General features: G+C 43.8%; 1 protein-coding gene across 1 annotated transcript in view; it reads left to right on the forward strand.

The window, feature by feature from the left end:
• The first annotated feature begins 5776 nt into the window (after positions 1 to 5776).
• Positions 5777 to 22951, forward strand: part of RAB3GAP2 (RAB3 GTPase activating non-catalytic protein subunit 2) — a 61225-nt gene continuing 44050 nt past the window's right edge. The window contains exons 1-2 of the mRNA XM_081114406.1: positions 5777 to 5991; positions 20869 to 20939. Of these exons, the coding sequence (XP_080970532.1) occupies positions 5877 to 5991; positions 20869 to 20939 (186 nt within the window). The 5' untranslated portion in view covers positions 5777 to 5876. The remainder of the gene's footprint in view (positions 5992 to 20868; positions 20940 to 22951) is intronic.

Here is a 22951-nt window from a genome sequence, read left to right on the forward strand (position 1 = left end):
ATCCATGCACAGTAATGCTAAATAGTTGAAGTTGTAACATAAAGCATTCAAAGAGTTTCATTTACTAAGATATTAACATGCATTAACCAGGACTCCACTCAGCCCTGAAATATTTATTAATACATGAGTGAATTATTTATTGCCTTGTTTTATTCATTGCTTAACATCTCAGCACTTTCGAACTTTAATTTCTTTAGGAAAAATAATCTCCAAGTGGATTTTGCCAGGTTTACAGGGCTTAATGTCAAAAAACTTGTTCTCCAAAAGGTACGTGCTTTTAGGAATCTAGTTTAGCTAGAATGACTGAGCTTTACTAAGTCTTCTCATAGAGATAGGTTCAGGGTGCAAAGATGTAGTGATGATGGGGAGAGGAGGGAAGAGGAAGAGAACAGACAAATGCAAAAAGAATACAGATGGATGCTTAAGGATTAATAGTATGCGACTACATTAGTTAATAAAATGTAAGGTGTTAAAAAAATAAATGTGGGTGGCTCATTTCCATACAAACTCTGGATTGATTTCATACTATCATTAATGACAGGGGTTTTCTACATTTTCAGTTATACATACCACACACTCAGAGTCTCTTTTCTAATTAAATGAAGGCTGACAGATCATTTCCTCATCTCAAAGGTTAAGGACACTTGGAGTGTGAGATTCCTAGAGTTACATAAAGCATGAAGTAAATAATCACCTTTTTTTGTTTTTATTCCTTGTCTATAAAAATCATCACTCTTTAATCATTTGGTGGGAATAGCAATACTGCTCCATAGCCACTATTTGAAAGATTAGTAGATGCGAAGGAAATGACTGGACAACTTAAAAGTCACAGCATCGGCCATGGCCAGTGTGGCTCAGTTGGCTGAGCATCGTCTCACCTACCTAGAAGTCATCTTTTCCATCCTGGGTTGTGGGCTCAGTCCTCAATAGTGGGCATGCAGGAGGCAGCCAATCGATGCTTCATTCTCTCCCTCTCCCTCTCTCTCTCTCTAAATAATCATAGTAATAATAATAATAAATAAATAAATAAATAAAAACATAAAGCCACACTGTTGGTTTTCCAAATTCTGCAACAAGTGTTTTTCTTTTCCTGCTTACAAATGGTTATCCAACCTTTTGTTTTTTTCAAGCACAACATGTATTCAGAATAAATGGCTTTCAGAATAGATTCAATGCTTCAGTTAGCTTTGAAATTTGTTCAGGTCAAGTATATGAACCTGAGTCTCTTAACTCTGATTCTATGAATAGACCTTCCTGGGCAGAATCCCGGGCCTTATGATATGGGGCCTTCCAGCGAACACCTTGATGTCCTCCAAACAGCTGGATGAAACAGAAGTCAACTGGAAAAGGGGAAGTTTAGAAAGGATTCACTTTCTCCTTCACCTTACCTCTCTCTCCAGGCCCTCACCTCCGCCTGGGAAGACTCAATGTCCTTTTTCTTTTCTTCCTAGTAAACCCTACTCATCTTCAGATGCAATGCAACGCAGGCAGGCTTCTGTGACAGCTCGGGTCACAGCGAGCGATCTCTCCAGACTTCACCATGTTTGCCTGCGCTGTTCTCTCCTGGTACTTAATCAAATGGGACCTGTTGTTGTTGTTGTTAATCCTCACCTGAGGATATTTTTCCACTGATTTTTAGAGAGAATGTAAGGGAGGGGGAGAGACAGAGAGAAACATCAATGTGAGAAAGACACATGGATTGGTTGCCTTCCCGCATGCACCCTCACAGGGTCTGGGTTCAAGCCTGCAACCGAGGTACATGCCCTTGACCGGAATCGAACCCGGGACCCTTCAGTCCGAGGGCCAACACTCTATCCACTGAGCAAACCCGGCTAGGGCTGGGACCTGCTTTGATTTCCATACTTTGACAGCTGTCTTGTCTGTCCAATGCCCTCAAGGACAGGCACGATCCGTGTTCCATGTCATTTATATACATTCCTTCCTTCTTTTCTTCTTTCCTCCCTTCCACAGACATTTACCTGCCAGCCACCTGTTTGTCAAGCACTTTGCTAGACACTGGAGAAAGAGACAAAGTTGTATAAGCCATAGTCCCTGCCCTTGGGTTCTTGTATGATTTTGCCCCTCCTTACCTTTCCTGCTTCACCGTAACACTTTCTTTTAGCTCTAGACAGGTCGAAGGATACTCAACCCTCTAAATAAACTCTGTCCTCGCTTTCCTCTGTGTCTGAGAATACTGACCCTGACCCTCTATGCTCCCATGACATCCTCCATCTGGTTTATCTGACTAACACCTACTCCGTTCTTCTGGTCTCAGCCGAGATGATGCTTGTGCCAGGAAGCCTTCCCTGATCCCCAAAGTGAGGTGCCCTTATGGGCTCCCTTGTACTCTGCCCAACATTGCATTTTCAAAATGGAGTTATAACTTCCTGTCCACCTCTGTGTGTCATTGCAATCTATTCACTGTTAGTACAAATATGTGTTTCTTTTGTGTATTGGGTATGAGCCATGTATATATTTAGCTGCTGGTACCTAGTAGGCTTTTAAAAAAATATATATTCAATGAATGAATAAATGCGTGAATAGATGTCACAAAGGTAAACAGGTCTCAATCTCTGCCCTTGAGGACATCACCATCTAGTGGGGGAGACAAATGTGGGTAAACTGTCATCAAGGTGTTAAGTTTTAGAGTAGTTACATAGTAAAAAGCTAATTTTGCCTGGGAATGTCAGGTCCTCCACCCAGGAGGTGATGTTGGAGCTGAGTTCTGAAGGATTTCAAAGGCAGATGCTCAGTAATCAAGTATTGTAGAATGTTCCCGGCGTACCTCTATGTGAATACCAAAGGGCACCCATGCCTCTGCTTTTGTCAGCGTTCTCAGTGTTTGTCTGTTCCCCAGTGAGGTAGTATCTCTGGCGGGCTAGTCCTTCTCACCTCACTGCGCTCACCACAGCACCTCTAGTTCAATCAGACAGATGGGACTTATCCTCCGTGGGTGTTCGGCAAATAAAACTAGCTGTTTATGGACCTTGCTTCTGCTCACATTTCAATTCAGACTTCCAGGAGGGCCCGCAGCACAGTTATCATGTCCGGCTCTCATTCGGTTCCCTTAGAGATGCGCAGTGTCCTCAAGTTCACTGCTGTCCACCCAGCCTCTTCCTCAGGTGCCTGCCTAGAGCCCCCCTCCTTTGAGCAACTCCAACTCCCAGACCATTTCCTTCCCAATTTTTACCAAAACCTGCACATTCCTGGGATGGACTTTAGAGTTCAAGTTCTTCTTCGTTTTCTAGACTGAGACACTAAAGGTCCAGGAAGGTGACATGAATTGCCCAAGTTCATGTGACTATCTTCGCGGCCTCGCTGAGACAGACCTTAGGTCTCCTGCCTCCATGTCCATGGCTCTTTCTTTCACACGCTGCTGTCCATCCTGGATCTGAACACCTTCAGCCTCAGGCCGCTGGTCAAGAGCGGCAAGGACCTGCTGCTGCTCATGCTGAGTAAGCATCTTTCTCTTAACCACAGTGATCAGGGTTCTAACTCACAGTGATGGACGCTGGAGAGAGTTCATGCTAGCATCCTCTCGTGATTATGCTGGTCACACCACTTTAATTAGCCCCCGAAATCACACTTCAGCAAGCGCCCCTGCAATGTGCTTTCTTAGGAATGGGCAGTGAGCGTCATTCACTGTCTAATTCTATATTCAAAGCTTGCAGAAAAGGCACGCCTTCCAGAAACCATGGCAGCAGAACTCCAGAGTCATCCCCCGCAGCTTTACAACTTCCTGGGGGAAGAGTGCAGTTCATGAATGTGCTGTAATTTCTGTGAAGGGTCTCTAAAGTCCTTAAAAACATTCATGAATGAGGCTTTTCAATACAACTTGGACGGAAGTCAGGAACTTCACCATCGAAACAGCAGTAATGAAACTCCATGGCCCCGGCACGGAGATATATGAATGCCTGAGGGCAGAAGAAAGGCCAGCGGAATCGGCCAAGAGCAGTTACTTCCACAAAATGCATTTACCTGAATAGGAACTTGAATGGTTTCCAAGTAGTGACACAGTACGCTTCCAAAAAGTGTCACGTGTCCTTCATTCATCCTCTGAAGCTAAGAGTCTAAGTTTAAATTGTATTCTACTTTGGTATTGGGGTTGTATTTTGGGGGGTTTAATCATCAGGACTGGAAGATCGGAGGAAGCACTGCTTTTTTTTTTTTTTTTTTCTCCCAGATGGAAAATGGGGGCACTGAAGGCTTGCCTTTTCTGCAAGCTTTGAATATAGAATTACAGGTCTCTGGTGCTTAAGGAACCCCACAGCACATCTCATCCAAGCAGGTATTTTATGGATGAAGAACTGCTCTCTGAGAACCTGATAACATAGGAATTATCTATCCTGTTTTGTGAAATTCGTCCTGCTCTAGAAACAGGAATTAATGGAGGAGAAATTAATGGTAGTTATATTATTAGAAGAAAGTGTGTACACAGCCCCGACAGAAATCAATGCCCTGGACTTCATCTACATGCCTTCAACTTATTTCCATCCCATTTTCTGTCATTCAGAGTGGACAACCACTTTAGGTTTCTCTGGGGAAGCCCATGAGTGTCTGCAGTGCTGTGTGTTAACTTTAAAATAATTCCTTCTTCGGTTTGTACTTCTTAGAAAAATAATTGAAATGAACTTCAAGAGTCTGCTCAAAGACACTTACATTACTTCATTTAAAAAATTAGGCTAAGACACACTTTCTAGATGACATCGTGACTACCCAATTGGACAATGGATGGAAAAGTACTTTAAAAAATCTAAAGTGCTTTGTAAAGAAATGGCTCCTTTTTGTTTACTTGATGTACACATTCTACTCCATTTATGCCTCCAGCAAATATTTGTTAAGCACTATATGCCGGGTCCTATGCTAGACACTGTGGACATGAAGGGACATTAAATGAGACCCCCAACTCCAGGAGTTCACCACGAAGTCTGTACCTGAGCCTGGCAACCATCCACCTCCCACCCCCAATAAAACAAAGCAAGAAACTAGGCAAGGTTCCCTGTCATGTGCTGTCACAGCACTCAGTACTTCTTTCTTTAGCATTATCAGTTAAATCGTGCGTTGTTTTTTTTTTTTTTCCCCCATTTCAGTTAAATGGTTAAGTAATTAATGAATTGCTTACTACCTGTGCCAGTTGCTAGAATTTTAGCTCCATGGGAACGGGTACTTAATCTCTTTTATTCTCTGCTCTATACTCCACGCCTCGCGTGTCTGGAATAGAAACGAGGAGCAATGCACATTTGTTGAATGGGTGGATGGGTGAATGAATGGGAAATCCAATGCAGGTCCAAAGCGTAAGCGAGTAACAGTGTGACGCATAGTACTGTACGGGGTGTGCATGGCACCCTGGGAATTTGCGGGAGGCGCATTTCAAGCTAGCCTGGGCGGAAGAGGCATTCATCTTTGCAAACTCGGGCACTTGCATGCTACCGTCCCCCACCGGCCTGCCTCTGGTTTAGCCGGGATGGTTCTCTGCACGGTCAGGATCTGGCCAATAGCAAGGCACCCCTAAGATCGCTTCAATGACAGGGCTCGACGCGGACAACAGTCAGAGATCACCTACGGCGAAAAGCCAGAATGAATAAAGGGGGTTCGTTCCCGGGAGGCGGCGCAGAACCCGCCCCGGAGTCGGTCTCAGGCCTCCACGTCGGCGCGGGGCCCCAGGGCCGCCGCTGGTCACGTGACGCGGCGGCCGGGCCGTTCTGCGCCTGCGCAGGGCTCGGGGGGCGGGAGGGCCGCGTGCGCTGACAGCTTCCGGTGTGGTGACCCCACCCCTGCGTGGCAGACGCTCTGGGGCTCGGCGGCGGCCCCCGTGGGGTGGCGAAGGGGCGGGCGTGGTCGCGTCGGGTGAGTGCCCGGCGGGGCCGCCGGGAGCCATGGCCTGCTCCGTGGTCCAGTTCTGCTCCTTCCAGGACCTGCCGGCCGCCCGCGACTTCCTGTTCCCTCAGCTGCGGGGGGAGACCCCCCTCGGCGCCCTGCGGAGGGACCCCAGTAAGTGCCCCCGCCGCGCCGCGCCCGGCCCCGGGGGCGCCCTCCTCCCCGCGCGCCCGCCCTCTTCCCCCGCCCCCCTCCGCGGGGACCCCCGCCCCCCTCCGCGGGGACCCCCGCCCTGCGCGTCCCCAAGCCGCCACCGCCCGGCAGCGTGGGTGTCGCCTGCCTCTCGCCGGCTTCCTCCTGAGCACCCCGCCGCCTGCCCCAAGCCTCGTCCGCCTCCTCGGTCCCCGTGTGTCCCAGCCCCGGCCCCTGGCTCTCTCCGCCAGCGTCCTCTCCACCTCCCCCGCCTGCCTTTCCACCCGGTGTTCCCGGTGCCTTGACAGCTGTCGGCGCTCCAGCCCCATCCCGCCCTCCCCCCACCCTGGGTCCCGCTCCCCCACCCTGGGTCCCGCTCCCCCACCCCTGGGTCCCGCTCCCCCACCCTGGGTCCCGCTCCCCCACCCCTGGGTCCCGCTCCCCCACCCTGGGTCCCGCTCCCCCACGCTGGGTCCCGCTCCCCCACCCCTGGGTCCGGCTCCCCCACCCCTGATTCCGGCCTCCCCATCCCCGAGTCCGTGTCCTTCTGCTACCTACCCCCCCCCCCAGTGGTTCTCAACCTTCTGGCCCTTTAAATACAGTTCCTCATGCTGTGACCCCACCATAACATTATTTTCGTTGCTACTTCATCACTGTCATGTTGCTACTGTTGTGAATCGTAATGTAAATATCTGATATGCAGGATGGTCTTAGGCGACCCCTGTGAAAGGGTCCTTCGACTGCCAAAGGGGTCGCGACCCACAGGTTGAGAACCACTGCTCCCCCTTCCAGAAGTGTTTATCTTCGCCCTGGCGCCTCTTCTCCTAACCAACCCCCTCCCTTCAGATGTAGAGACCAAATGGCTGATTGACAAGTGAGCGACTCCTAAGTAAGGGTAGTAACCTGTCAGGAAGGGAGCGAGAACCCACAGCAAGAACCAAAATCGCATGTAGGGAGATATTTACATGAAGGTTCATTGAGACGGGAGGCCTTCCGCCAGTTATTACTATTATCATCACAGCGCCGCGCGCAGCCTTGGCCCCGAAGTGTAAGGTCCTAGGTCAGGTTCATTAGTCACTGCTGGCTCCTCAGCGTCCTGCTGCCTCCTGTGGAGAGGGGGGGTGTTTTGTGTGTTGTTTCTTTCACATTTCCAACCGGAAGCGCCTTTGGCTTTGCAGCCCCCTGCTGTCACTTTGGGCTGTGCTGGGGTGGTGGTACAAGGCCCACCACATTAGCTCCACCCTGTTTTTTAAATTTCCAGGAGAGCAAATCAAAATTGTCTGAATATTTATTCTAGTGCTACACACCCAACAAGGTTGGTGGTCTCTGCCCTCTTGGAGCTCATAATTGACTGGGACGAATAAATGAGCAGCCACCATGCCGTGCGAGTGAGATGTGTACATGTATGTACATATACGAATATATGTATAAGTGCAGATATAGTTTTATGAGGCACTTGGGACACTTCCCTGAAGTGGTAATACGTAAGCCTACCTTTGAAGTAGTCGTTGGATGAATAAGGGAGAGGTAATAACATGTGCTGAGGAAGGATGCTGAAATGACAGGGTATTAGAGAACTAAGGAAACCTGACAGAGGAGAATGTGAGGGCTGAGTGGGGGGTTCGGGGCGGGGGTGGGGGGCTGTGAAGGTAACAGGGAGGGAGCTGGATCATGAGAAGCCTCGTAAAAAGTGGTGGGGTGCCTCCGAAAGGCTTTACCAGTGGTTCTCAACCTGTGGGTCGCGACCCTTTCACAGGGGTCGCCTAAGACCATCGGAAAACACATCTACAATGACATATTGTTTTTGTGATGAATCACTATGCTTTAATGATGTTCAATTTGTAACAGTGAAATTGGGGGTCACCACAACATGAGGAACTGTATTAAAGGGTCGCGGCCTTAGGAAGGTTGAGAACCACTGCCAGAGAAGCGACACGATGGTCAGATTTGAACTTAGTGTAGTCAGTGAAGTTTTTGAATCGCTATGACGTGCTTCCACAGCCACGGGCAGGAGAGGTAGGAAGCTGGTAAGTTAGTTGGGAGACTATCCTAATAATCCACACAAGAAGTGATGTGAACTTGAACCAAAGCAGCCTGAGCAGGACTTGAGAGGAAGGGCTGGATTGGAGAGCATTAAGGAGGCAGAATCTGCAGGACCTGGTTGACGGGCGTTATAGCTGATGAGTGAGAGGGAGTTGAGGATGCCATGCCGCTGGGCTTTTGACTTTGAACAAGGGAATGTAATGAGAGAATGAAGGAGATCAGTTTGTGACCTTTTGCATTTTAAATGTTGTGGTATGCCCAGGTAGGGGTGGCCAGTCCAACACCAGATACAGAGGTCTAAAACTTAGTAAGGATTCCTGGGTCAGAGATGTTCATTTGAGAGTTATCAGTGTCCGATGAGTTTCAGGGATTACGTATGCAGTCATGCCCCATTAGGTGGTCGCGCTGTTGTGGGAACAGCATAGAGTGCACAACCCTGGGTGGTACAGCCTGCTACTGTGGCTGTGTGTGTCATTCTTCACCTGGCCGGCCGCGCAGTAGGCTTGTTTACGCCAGCACCACCACAAACACTGAGCAGTGCTTTGTACTGTGAGGTTAAGATGGCCACAAAGTCACTAGCCAGTGAGGATTTTTCAGCTCTGTTATAATCTTATAGACCAGTGATGGCCAACCTATGACACTCATTTTTTTGGTTGATTTTTCTTTGTTAAATGGCATTTAAATATGTAAAATAAATATCAAAAATGTTAAGTCTTTGTTTTACTATGGTTGCAAAGATCAAAAAATTTCTATATGTGATACGGCACCAGAGTTAAGTTAGGGTTTTCAAAATGCCAACACGCCGAGCTCAAAAGGTTCACCATCACTGTTCTAGACCACCCTCGTCTATGCGGTCCGTCATTGGTGGAAACATCTTTTGCAGTGGGTGGCTGCCTAGTTGGCTTGAACTGAGGACTGAAGTTTGAGTCAGGTGGGAGTTCATTGGAAGAAGGCTGAACAAGAGTAAGAGAGAGGGAAAGTAGGTGAGCTGGATGCCCCAAAGCTGATGGAGGAGAGAAATTGAGAAGTCAGAGTGGTCAGCTGTTGCAAATGCAGCAGAGGTGAGCTAAGGTAAGGTAAGGAGAGAGAAGTGCTTGTTGGTTTGGGCAAGGTGGAGGTGACTGGGAGTTTAGGACAGTTTCAGTGGAAAGGTGGGGGCAGAACGTATATTTGCAGGATAGTGAGGAATTAAAAAAGGAAGTTGACTATTTCAAGGAGCCAGGGTGTGGACAGTAGACACAGGACTGTAGATAGGATGCAGACAAAAAGAACACAGTCTTTGTATCTCACTCTCCCAGTCCAAGCCACCATCTGCTCTCACCTGGGCAATGGCACCTGCCTTCTAACAGGTTTCCCTGCTTGCACTCTGGGTTTCTTGTAACTAGTTTCCAAAGGCAGTCGGAGTGAGTTCTTTGACATAGTTTAGGTGGTAACGTTCCCCTCTTTAGAAGTTTCTATGCTTCCAATTGCACTTCCAGATAAAACCCAACATTCTTGCATGGCTCACAAGACCCCTGAGGCCCTGCCTCCTTCCACTTCCTGCATCTCAAGCTCCCCTCCCTGATTTCTTGTGCTTCAAACATAGTTCGTGTTGTTAAACCAGCCAAGCGCATTGGCACCAGAGGCCTCTGCCCTTGCCCTTTTCTCTGCCTTGGATGCTCTATGCAGGCCTTTGCATGCCAGCTGCATCTTGTCATGCAAGTCTCAGCTCAGATGTCAACATCTCGGTGAGGCCTTTTCCGCCATGTCATCTAAAGTAGTCACTCCCGCTCCCTCGGTCTCATTTGTTGCTCTCAATCATGTCATCTCATTTATTTTCATCACCATGTCTGCACTGTCCAGTATGACAGTCTCTAGCCACATCGGCCTGTGGAGCCTTTGAAACGTGGCACGCGCCACTGAGGAACTGAATTTTTAACTTTATGTCATTGACATAGCCCCGTGTGGCTATTGGCTGCCATATTGCATGGCACAGTGACGGGTGCTAAAAGTTAGGCACATACAAATGGAGTAGTTGTCCCAGGTCACACAGCAAAAGGTAGCCTTAGGATATGAACTCAGTCCAGGTAGTTGGGGATATAATCGTATCCCACACTTCTAGGCTAATTTGCAATATGCCTATGAGTTTGAAGATATTTATTACCCTTTTAAATCAACTTTGTAGGTTTATGTTTGTTGGTATTATGGCTAACATCAGTTCAGGTAGAAAGTAAATGGAGAAAGAACCTATTACCCAGTGATCCCCTTTGCCAAGACTATATTTTATAGTTTAAATGGTGCTTTAATTTACAAATAAAAATCAGGAAAATAGCTTGCCCTGCTGGGGGTAGTTTACTTGGAATTCTGGGAAAGGCTAGGGCCATGGATTTCAGTAATCCCTCTGAGCCATCTTTTGCAAAACATCAGGTTTTGTAAAGAGCTCTTTATAAAAAAAAAAACCCTGAACCTACATTTTTGTGAGGATGAAATCTATAGGGTAAAAATGAAGTTAGTTGAGTGGGGTAAATAGTACCTGCCTTGCTCTGGCTGGTTTGGCTCAGTGGATAGAACACGGCCTGTGGACTGAAGGGTCCCGGGTTCAACTCCAGTCAAGAGCACATGCCCGAGTTGCGGGCTCGATCCCCAGGATCGTGCAGGAGGCAGCCCATCAATGATTCTCTCTCCTCATTGATGTTTCTCTCTATCCTCCTCCCTTCCTCTCTGAAATCAATAAAAAATACATTAAAAAAAATAGTACTTGCCTTAAATTGCTGGTGGTGTTTAACTTTGCTTTTCTTCACTTTATTGGTGTTATAAATGATTACTTTATTGGGAAGCAGAAATCACGAGATTATTTCTTTTCCTAGCTCGTAGTTTTAATTTCTTATCCCAGCTAATGTCTAGAGGATATGGAAAACCAAAAGAAAGAAAGAAAGAAAACTTACTTACTTTTCATGAACTATTTGTCCTAGATCAGTGATAATTTGGGAAGCTTATCAGTTGGGTTAATAATTCTTTTATTTTAATGTGAGCAGCTGCCATAGACATAGCGCTAGCTGGTGCCTGGGTATTTGAGTTGTCAGCGAATAGCAGCATGACTTGGTTACTCTTTATCTTCAGTTATAAAGTGAGGCTGTCCTCTGTCGCTTTAAAGGAGACATCGAACCCTACTGTTTCCCAGTGGTTTACGTTAGTGAGAACCCATCATAGTTGCTTCTACTAAATCAAAATTTAATATCTACTAAGCAGATAGTAAAATGTCTCCTACTTTGAAATTTCAGAGACGGGTGATGGTATGGGTCCTTACTTCACCTACAGTGACATGATTTCCAGTGAGCCAGGACTTCTAGACTGGAGCTTTCTGATATTTATAACTGAGTTGGGCAGTAAATAAATAAGTAAATAATACATTACATTAGAATAGTATTCTGTGGAGGAAATGGAGTGCAAAACAGAACTCAAGGAGAAATAAGGACTTACAAAATTACTCTTAGAGAAGGTCATCATACTTTTTAATGGATGTTGGTGAGTATCATTTCCCTGTAGTATTTAGAATCCACTGAATAAGTTTAAAAGGATGATATAAATTTATATTAAAATTTTAATGCCCATGTTTATAATATATCAGAAATCACTTTTTTTTTTGTGCAAAGGATACATACTAGGGAAAAGTCTTTGGGAGTGTATATAAGCAAAAAGTGTGAAGACATTTTTTATAGGGCTCAGTCATTCCCAATCTTTTTTCTTTGGCATCATAGCATGCATAAAAAACGAGACATGGACCCTGAAAAAGAAGAAAAATGTTGGGGATTCATACTTCCTGATTTCAGAACATATTACAAAGCGGCAGTAGTAATCAGACCTGTATGGTGCTGGCATTAAAGACAGACGAGTAGAACGGTGCAGTAAATAGAAAGCCCAGCGATAAAGCCTTGCTTATGTGGTCAAATGATCTTTGACAAGGCGCCAGACCACTCAGTGGGGAAAGGACAGTCTCGGCAGCACACATGTTGGGAAAACTGCATATCCATGTACAAAGGGATGATCTTACCCCATGTACAAAAAGTAACTCAAAATTGCATTCCTAACCTTGGCAAACAGAAGTGCCTGTTTACATACACATTTGTCATCGTACTAAGTTATCAGTTTCTCTGACTTTTGCTCTTCTAATAAATGAAAAATGGTTTTCTTGTAGTATTAAGATCATTGTATATATTCTGTGTTTTTTTTTAAGCAGCAAGTAATAGCAAGATTAAGCTGGTATTGGAAGGATTTAAGGAAAGCTTTCTCCTAGGGACAGTAGTTGAATATTAGGATGGATTTAATAAGGAAGATGTCGAATTGGCTTCTTTAGAATATTCAGAAATTAGCCTTAGCTGGCAGTATTCACACACCTTCAGCTACATTTCATAATGGCACACCATCCCTCACCTGATTAGCTATGCCTGTCTTTGCTGCTTCAGATATAATAAATCAGTAACATAAGTATGAAGTTGTCGGAAACAGTTATAAGAGGTATATAAGTTCTTTCTAACAAATTATTGCCCTTACTTTGAAAACCAAATAATACAACAGAGAAGAAGGCATATTAAATTTTTTCAAATCTGTTTTATTGTTTTTGTTAAGTTGGGTCAAAAGATTTCTTACGTCTTTGGGCAAAGGGAGCATATTTAATAAACCTCTTTCTGCCTAAAGATATTTTCAGTTTTGTCACTTTGTGAATTGGCTATCAGAACATGTGTTCTTATGTGATGCATGAGGTCACCTATTTGACAATATGAGTCATTAGAATTCTAGAACTGAAAGGGACCTTAAAGATCCAGTCTGATTTAATCATGGGATTTGAAAGAGCTAAACCCCTGCTGTTGAAAATGGGATGGCCTCCTCATTTTAGATTGCTGCACGTGTTTATGTGCTGAAATGAATATGCTAATACGAGATTTAATTTCCCATTTCCATCTCCCTAGAAATAGAAAAATATTAATAATTCTGAGGCATAGGAAATCCAGAAGCAGATTCTCCATGAGTTAGTCTTTTTTTTTTCTTCTTTTTTCTTTTTTTAACTTTGTATTGCTACATGATACTTTCCTTGCCATGGCCTGGAAGGCCCAACTAAATTGTGTTGGATCCCCTGAATTATTTACAAGTCATAGCTTCTAGAGGTTCTTCCTCTTTATAGAAACAAGTACCTTATCTCTCTCTTTTTTTTTTTTTTGTCTCGGAAGGACGGAAATGAATTTGCTTCTCTGCTAATAAGATCTTTCATTAGGCCATAGGGATTAAATTAAGTTTTTCTTTTCCTAACATTTAATGATTTCAGTGTCTCATTTAGTTCTCGATCTTGACATACTCATATTGGAAAAAGCAAATGCTGTCAAATTAATTGCCCACTTCTAGAATTCAATTTCCTTTCTAGCTTCAGGTTCTTACTATATGAAAAACATACAGGCAGTTTATGAGTTTTATGAGGACAGACTGTTCAGAAGCAAATCAGAATGATGTATTTTTGGAATTAAATAGAGCTATAGAAAGCAGAAGTTGAATTTCTTATTTAAGCTTTTGTTGGTAGAATAACTCATTCATTGGGAATAACCCTAAAAAAGACATCTGTAATTTTTTTGATGGTTGACAAAATGTGTTTTCTCAGTGGTGTGAAGGGTTCAGTGAGTATATCATTTATCAAGTGAGAGACTGAACAGGTTTTTTTTAATACTAGTATAATCTGATCTCTTCGGGAAAAACTTCTCTCCAGAAGGAGTTGTAGTTACATTTTATATTTTGAAGTCATTGGTTTCATTTATTCAGGCAAAACATTTAACTTGATAAGGGTAAGAACAAGGGTTTATGCTTATATTACCAATTATTCTAGTCTTCATTGGTGCTGGGTATAAAAAAGTTAAGGACTGAAAAGTCAAGTTACTAGTCAGTGAGGAGGTGGTTAGTTGCTTTTTGTTAATTCTCTATATTAATTTTATTCAGAGAGAGAGCAAGTATGATTCAAGATGTGGTGTAAGATCAGGGAGAAGGGTATTCAGCAAGGGAGGTGGACTAACAAAATATTTTAAGTGGACAGTCTTCTTAATACTTTAAATTAATCTTCAATACATCCTTGATTTTCAGTGAATTTTAAAGAAAGATGGCTAAGAATGTGAAAAGAATACGTATGTGTGTGTATAAGTGTTGGCGCGCACACAGTACGCCCACTCCCTGCTCTCCAAGGCTTAAGTTGTATAGACAGAGGTATCTATATTTATGAAAAACCAGACAAGTTAACAATTCAACAGATGACCCAAGCAGTTTGTAATTAAGTTCTGAAACAAAAATACAGCCAAATGCTGAGTTTTCACAAGAGAGAAAGATCATTGGTGGATGTAAGTAAACTCCCTAAAGGATTCCTCTGAGCCCTTGAGTAAAAGCTGAATCTGAAGAGGTAGAGACAGTGTGTGTGAGGCAGAGGCAGAGGGTGAGAAGGAGGAATTGGGGATGTTGTATTTGGAGAATGATAATTTTATCAGCACTTAAGGGTGTCTCGTGCCAAGCACTGTCCCGAGTGCTTTGCATGTATTAACTGTATATATGAGTAGATACAATGACTAACTCCATTTTGCTAAAGAGGAAGCCAGGCAGTAAGAGATTAGTTAAATTGCCCAAAGTCATATAACTCCTTAGGGCAGTGGTTCTCAACCTTCTGGCCCTTTAAATACAGTTCCTCATGTTGTGACCCAACCATAAAATCATTTCGTTGCTACTTCATAACTGTAATGTTGCTACTGTTATGAATCGTAATGTAAATATCTGATATGCAGGATGGTCTTTCCTTCGACCGCCAAAGGGATCGCGACCCACAGGTTGAGAACCGCTGCCTTAGGGGTAAAGGTGGTTATCCAATAGTTAACTTGATAAGGGTAAGAACCGGGGCTGTCTCACACTGTAGCTACCATCACTGTGCGGGCAAGCCCTTGAAATGTGACTAGCCTCAACTGAGGTGTGTTCTAAGTGTAACATACACAGACTATGAAGCCTGAGCATGGAAAACACAGTGAAATGATATCATGTGTCAGTGAACATAGATTGCATACTGAAATGGTAATACTTTGACTATTACGTTACATAAAATATTATTACCATTAATTTCACCTAGTTTTCAAATATAGCTGCTAGTAAATTTTAAATTACTTGTGTGGCTCGCATGATATTTTCCTTGGATAGTGCTGCTAACACCTGCCCACCAGAGAGGGAAAAAGAAAGAAGGGTGATGGTAGGAAAAGGATGTTTAGGATCAGATTTTATTGGTATTCAAGTTTATCTTTGAAACTAGTGATCTGCCTCAGATTTGTGGGTGGGTCCAACCCCGAAACGTCAGTCATCCCTAATTCATTACTTTAATCTCGTCCTCGCCGAGATTTTAGGCCTACCTGGAGAAGGAGGGGAACCAGCAGAAGAGACTAGCTCTGGCTGTATGAAAGCAGTGAATGTGAATGCCATTTTCTTAATTTTCTGCTCAATCCCATTGATTTAGACTTCAGCAGCCTGCAAAACATTGTCAAATGATTTTAATGGAAGTCAGGAGGCTACAGAAATTCTATCACTGGCACTGCATAGAAATAGCCACAAAGGCAGTGCACAGTTTGCAGGCGGTTGTTTTAAAATGTTTCCCATTGTAGCCGAAACCGGTTTGGCTCAGTGGATAGAGCGTCAGCCTGCGGACTGAGAGGTCCCGGGTTCGATTCCGGTCAAGGGCGTGTACCTGGGTTGCGGGCACAGGATGTGCAAGAGGCAGCTGATCAATGTTTCTCTCTCATCGATGTTTCTAACTCTCTCTATCTCTCTCCCTTCCTCTCTGTGAAAAATCAATAAAATATATTTTTTTAAAAAAATAAATAAATAAATAAAATGTTTCCCATTGTTAAGACGACTAGAATTTGGAGTGCATTTTCTTATAGTATTATAAAGAGACTTGGGATTCTAGACGAGCCTTCAAAAACATCTTTAAGCTACCCGAGTAATAGCTTGTTTCACCTTCCTTTAACCTCCGTTTGTACTGTGGCCTCCTTGGAAAATGTATTCCTGCGATAGTGGGAGATGCCTGATTAAATTCTTCCCCACTTCTTAATAGAAACTCCCCCGTCAGGGGCATGGAGAAATGACTAAGCTGTCATAAACACACATAGCTTGTATAAAAGAAAGCATTTTTTTTCAAGTTTTTCCTCTTCCTGGATGTGTTGAATTGTGGCATAAAGAGATATTGGGTCTCTGCAGGGGCAGGAAGTCCAGATTGCTGCTGTCTTCTGTTTGATCAGATGAGTCATCTGTGAATTGAGTCAGGTACTTTTAATGCCAGGATGGAGGAGAAAGAACACAGTTTGCATGGTTTGGTTTTGTACAGCATTCAACAGGGGTAATGTGCACAGACTCATCTGTTTGAAGGCTTATTTGCTTTTGTATCTCCAGCATTTAGCTCAGTGCTCAAGACAGAAGAGATGCTGTGTTTCATGGATGGATGGATGGATGGATGGATGGATGGATGGATGAATGGCTAGTTGACCTTCATGAAGTGCTATACATTCTTCATGGTTTTCAAAGATTGTGGTAATTTGATGAATACATTATTCTTACAGCAATTTAAAAATTGAACCTTGGATTTTAGAGTGATGCACTTTGCTAGTTACTTTGCTTTTTCATAGCAGAGCCAGTGAGTTTTCTAAAACTGTGCAAATGGATGGCCTAGTTGCCACCAGCCCCACAATGAGGCAGTTGTTTTTGGTGCAATGGAAAAATTAGCAGAATAAAGAGATTACCTAACCGAATTAGGTTGCCACAGAACAAACTGTAATTTTCCAAGGTATACACACAAAAAAACCTGCAAGTCTCAATCTCCAGGAAATGTTTCTATCTACACTAATAAAAGAGAAAAATGGTAATTGGCATACGACAATACCCTTTTCATTGGCTAATCAGGGCTATATGCAAATTAACTGCCAACTAAGATTGGCAGTTAACTGCCAACAAGATGGCCGTTAATTTGCATATGTAGGCACAATGCAGGGAGGCGAAAGGGAAAGCAGGAAGAAGCCCCCTGCCCCCCAGCCATGATCGGGAGAATCAGGCGCCTTTGCTGCCCTGGCTGGTGATAGCAGGAAGTAGGGGTGGAGCCAGCAATGGGAGCTGGGCACGGTCGAAGCTGGCAGTCCCGGGAGCTAGGGGTCCATTGCCTGGGCCTAAAGCGGAGCCCACGATCACGGGGCCGCTGCAGCTGCGGGTTCCCGCTGCCCGGGCCGGACGCCTAGGCCAGAGGCGTTAGGCCTGGGCAGGGGCGGAGCCTGCAATTGCAGGGGGCTGGGGGTCCCCTGCCCAGGCCTGACACCTCTGCCGGAGGCCTCAGGCCTGGTCAAGGAGCCAATCCGGTGATTGGTGATCAGAGGGTGATGAGGGTCAACTCCTCTGGCCGAGGCATCAGGCCTGGGCAGGGGGCGGAGCCGGGGATTGGGGGGATATGATGGTCCCCTTGCCCAGGCCTGAAGCCTGGGTCAGAGGCGTCAGGCTTGGGCGGGGGGTGGAGCAAGCGATCAGAGGGAGATGGGGGTCCCCTGCCCAGGCATGATTCCTGGGCCAGAGGCCTCAGGCCTGGGCGGGGGCCAGAGCCAGTGATCGGGGGGAGATGGGGGTCCCCTGTCCAAGCCTGACACCGCTGGCAGAGGCGTCAGGCCTGGGCAAGGGGCCAATCCTGCTATTGGAGGGTGATGGGGGTCAACGCCTGAGGGCTCCCAGTATGTGAGAGGGGGCAGGCTGGGCTGAGGGACACTCCCCCCCCAAACACACCCAGTGCACGAATTTCATGCACCGGGCCCCTAGTATTAAAATAATAACCATTCTTTTTTTTTTTTTTTAATATATTTTATTGATTTTTCACAGAGAGGAAGGGAGAGAGATAGAAAGTTAGAAACATCGATGAGAGAGAAACATCAATCAGCTGCCTCCTGCACATCTCCCACTGGGGATGTGCCCGCAACCCAGGTACATGCCCTTGACCGGAATCGAACCTGGGACCCTTCAGTCCGCAGGCCGACGCTCTATCCACTGAGCCAAACCGGTTTCGGCTAAAATAATAACCATTCTTACTTTCGACCTTAACTGTAAGCCCCACTGTTTCTTAATGGTATCCTTCTTCATAAGCCATAGGAGAATGAGTATACTGGGTAACAGAATACTTGCAGGCATGGGCTTTGGAACTCAGGCCACCTGGACTCAAACCCCACTCCACCATGTAATCCCCTGTGATGGTGGTTAAGCTGTGTAAACTAAGCGATCTGTTTTTCTCATTGTAAAGGGGGGATGATACAGGATCCTTGTGGAGCTTTAAGTGAACTAATGTCTAGAAAGCACTTAGGCACATAGAAACTCAGCATACGTGTCAGTTGTTATCCAATAACCCCTGTATGCGCAATGCGTCTGCTTGCCTCTTTGCCTTTGCTCGTGCTGACCTTTTTTTCAAGTATATCCGCAGGGTTCCTGGCCACTTTTGAAGGACTTAGTTTAAGATGACTCCTCACTATGTTTTTTCGTCTCTCTCTCACTGCCTCATCTGGTTCCCATAGTAGTCAGTTACAACACTCAGCATGTATTATAATTATATGTTTGTCCTCTACACTAACTACACTACAGATTCTTTAAGGAGTGGGTTTGTATTTTTCTCTGCTCCTGCTGCCCGTGGTATTTAGTAGAACATTTGTTGCACTGTTTAAGGAACATGTATTTGGAAACCTTTTGTAAATTGTACATTGTTAATCAGAAGATAGTGCTCCTTGAGGACTTAATATATACCTAGCAATGTGTATTCAGAAGCAGTTGCTTGGTATTTAAATCCCAGAGATTTAAGAGAGTATTATTACCGTGAAGCTAATTGAACAATGATTTCAAATACTAGACTGTAACATTCTTTGCCATCTAGACCTAATCGATTTTAGCAACTTGTAAAACCTCATAGATGGGAAAGATCTATTTCCTTCCTACCGGTAGGCATACTAGATATCAGGTTCAGCTCATCTTTTTAATTGATTCTTCCCTTTAGATTCTTAAAGCTGGTTGGTTTAAATACAGTATTTTGTTCATATTTTATAGTGTTGTAATGGCTAAATCTTGAGCACTGCCAGCTTACATGTTGGGCATTGAGGACATTAGTATGCGACCTGGTTTACATCGTATAACAGCCCTACGAGATGTAGGTACTGCTGTTTTCCAAGCTTTTAGTGTGAGAGAACTAAAGCTTGTAGAGGTGGGTAACTTGCTCTAGGTCACAGAGCTGGTAAATGCTGGATCCAGGCTAAGAACCTAGGCAATCTGATTTGGGGACCTCAACTTATCATTCATCTATTGTTTGACTCAGAGTAAATGATTTAAAAAATGATAGTTTTATTCCTTCTTTCTGATGGGATGCCATAAAAGATAAATTCAAAAATATTATATAAAAACATGTAACATGAACAATGTAAGGAATCATACTCTCCAAACCTATATAGGATTTTTAATTCCTTGTTACAGTGTTTGTTGAACATCTTATTTTAATCCACGAAAATGTTCTCATGTGTAAGAAATCACAGAATATCAGAAAAAGGTAGAGAATAGTAGATCTGTCATTTCAATACTTAGTTTTCATTGATACCTTGTCTTATCAAAAAATAACTCACTTTTTAAGACATCTATGTAAAACTTTAGGCATTTTTGTCACTGTGTATATTTAATTTGTCTAATGTCTTAAGTAACAAATGCTGTCATTTTGAGATTTTTTTTTTCTCATCCCCCCCTTTAACCCCCAACCTCCCCACCACACACAAACTCATGCTCCCATCCCCCCATTGTCCATGTCCATTGGTTTGGCTTATATACATGTATACAAGTCCTTCTGTTGATCTCTTCCCCTTACCCCCGCCCTCCCCTACTTTCCTTCTGGGGATTGATAGCCGGATCGCTGTTTCTCAGTCTTTGGGTCTGTCCTTTTTCATCAGTCTATGTTGTTCTCTATAATCCACAAATGAGTGAGATCATGTGGTATTTATCTTTCTCTGACTGGCTTATTTCACTTAGCATAATGCTCTCCAGTTCCATCCATGCTGTTGCAAAAGGCAAGAGTTCCTTTTTTTTTTTACCGCAGCATAGTATTCCATTGTGTATATGTACCACAGTTTTCTAATCCACTCATCTGCTGATGGGCACTTAGGCTGTTTCCAAATCTTAGCTATGGTGAATTGTGCTGCTATGAACATAGGGGTGCATATATCCTTTCTAATTGGCGTTTCTGGTTTCTTGGGATATATTCCTAGGAGTGGGATCACAGGGTCAAATGGGAGTTCCATTTTTAGTCTTCTGAGGTAGCTCCATACTGTTCTCCACAGTGGCTGCACCAGTCTGCATTCCCACCAGCAGTGCAGAAGGGTTCCTTTTTCTCCACATCCTCTCCAACACTTGTTGTTTGTTGATTTGTTGATGATAGCCATTCTGACAGGTGTGATGAGATTTTTTTTTTTAAAGTCACCGTCGCAGTTTGGTTTAAATGTGGACGTCCAGTATCTTAAGATCCAAACAACTTGCACAGTTATATTATGACATAGATTTGGAAATTTAGGTCATATGTTTCCTGGTTATTATTACATAAGCAATATCCTGATATAATATAGTTTACCGTTATTTTCTTCATTAACGTCAGCATTATATTTATATACTATACATCTATATAATGTGTACTGTCTATCAGGGGTTGGCTTTATTATGTTTAGAGAAAATGTTTTAAAATGCTTTAAGCTCTATATTTCCTGTAAGTACTTTTCATCTGTTTTAAAACAGGTAAATCAGCGAACTGGGAAGATGATGGGTGGGGAGCATGGGAGGAAGCAGAGCCCGCTCTTCAAGAACCGGTGAGTCTTTATCACTGCATGCACGCGCTTTGATAGTGGCATTTTCCTTTTGTAATGATGGTGACACCTTGCAGTGTTAGGTTGACATTTTAAAATCTTTGTCAAGAGCATTTTTGTGCTTAATAGCACTAAGTAGATACGTGTTCTTTCCACTGCTCTCTGTGATTATGAACCATTCCAAAGGCATAGCCAGCTCCAGGGACAGAACAAGACAAGAATAAGAGCAAATTTTGGCCGATGTATGAAATGCAAAAGTATATGTGGTAGCCACCTAATCAGAATGGAAACAGACAGCAAACTCAACACCTACCTTCCCTGCAAGTCTCATTATTGACTTTAAGGGCTTACAAAGGTAGGCATTTTGCTATAGCTTTATGCTGGTTGAGTGACTGAATGAATGAGCAAACAGAATTCTGTTAAAATGGGATCATAGTATGCATACAATTTAAAAGTAAATAATAATAGAATCAATCCTACTTGAATTGACAGTGGAAGTAAAACTGTAAGAGTTACTGAATTATCATTAACTTCCTTTAAAGTTAGGAAGAAAAGTTGTTTTAAAAATTGAAATTGAAATTGTAGGTTTATGTGACTAATTGTGTTTGTAAATTTTTTTCACTGGGTCACCTGTAATCAGGTTAGTAATGACATTTAGAAAGAGCCTCTTGCCTGGTCCCATTTTAATTTTTGAAAAGACCTTAGACCTTGCATCTGAGAATTGTAGTGTCTAGTGTGGAAGATGGCCTAGACCTGTAGTCGGCAAACCGCGGCTTGCAAGCCACATGCGGCTCTTTGGCCCCTTGAGTGTGGCTCTTCCACAAAATACCATGTGCGGGCGCGCACGTACAGTGCGATTGAAACTTCGTGGCCCATGCGCAGAAGTCGGCATTTTGTGGAAGAGCTGGTATTTTGTGGAAGAGCCACACTCAAGGGGCCAAAGAGCCGCATGTGGCTCGCAAGCCGCAGTTTGCCGAGCCACAGTTTACCGACCACTGGCCTAGACCAGTACTTGTCATACTTGTTAGAGCGCTGGGGCTCCACAGAGCTGCTGTATTGCTCCTACGCTCTGCTTTTATCTGTCGCATAGATTAGTCTGTTGCATAGAATTTTGTTTGGGAATGAAAAGTCCTGCTACCTAAAAAAAATAAAAATAAAAACGTTGAGATACATTGGACATTACATATGTTGATAGCAGATTGGGTGGGTGGGAGGAGACAAACCTACTTACTTAGCATTATTTACTTTTTGTGTTTCAATATTGCCAAAGCACTTACATCTCTTGGTTTAGAAAGTGTAGGTGACTATTTTATTTCTATGATTTAGATGGGAAACTGGTGAGAATTACAGTGAATTTGCTGACAGCCCCTTAATTATCCTGGGTTCTCCACTGCAATATGTAAATGTCTGTGAAAGCACAGTGACAGTGACAATATAAATTGCAAATCATGGACTCATTATACTAAAGTTGACAACTTTGAAAAACTATTCCAGCAATCTGGTCACTGCAGCAGCTGAGGTACCAAAACCGGGTGCCACTCTGTTTACAGAGGGATAATTTACCAGCCCCGGTAGTGGCCAGCTCTACTTGAAAGGCTGGTTACATCACTGCAATTTTTACCACCTGCTTCATTCTGAAAAAAATAATCACTTGACAAATTTGCGGGCTTAAAATCAAAAGAAAGAAAAATTTAAAAATATGTGACAGCCCTAGTTATTTAGAATGAATTCCTTTTTATAATCTAGGTTTCATAATCCATATTTGTGCACACTAAGAAAAAGTTTTGCTGCTCTCAATTCAAAGAAAACAAGTCCTTGAAGTTTAGGCCACATTTAAATAAAATTATACATTCTCTCCCCAAGCCCCAGCAGGTGTTATGCTTATAGCCAATGGGTGCATTTAATGTTCGCTTTAGTAATTGGTAGGGGCTAGTCTTTGTGGAAAGCAAGGTAGTCCTGGGTGGTGCTGTTTTTGTTTTGTTTTAATTTCATGCTTCTCTTGGGAAATTAACTAG

Source organism: Myotis nattereri, assembly GCF_964212035.1.
Source record: "Myotis nattereri genome assembly, chromosome: 20".
In the NCBI taxonomy this organism is placed as follows: domain Eukaryota; kingdom Metazoa; phylum Chordata; class Mammalia; order Chiroptera; family Vespertilionidae; genus Myotis; species Myotis nattereri.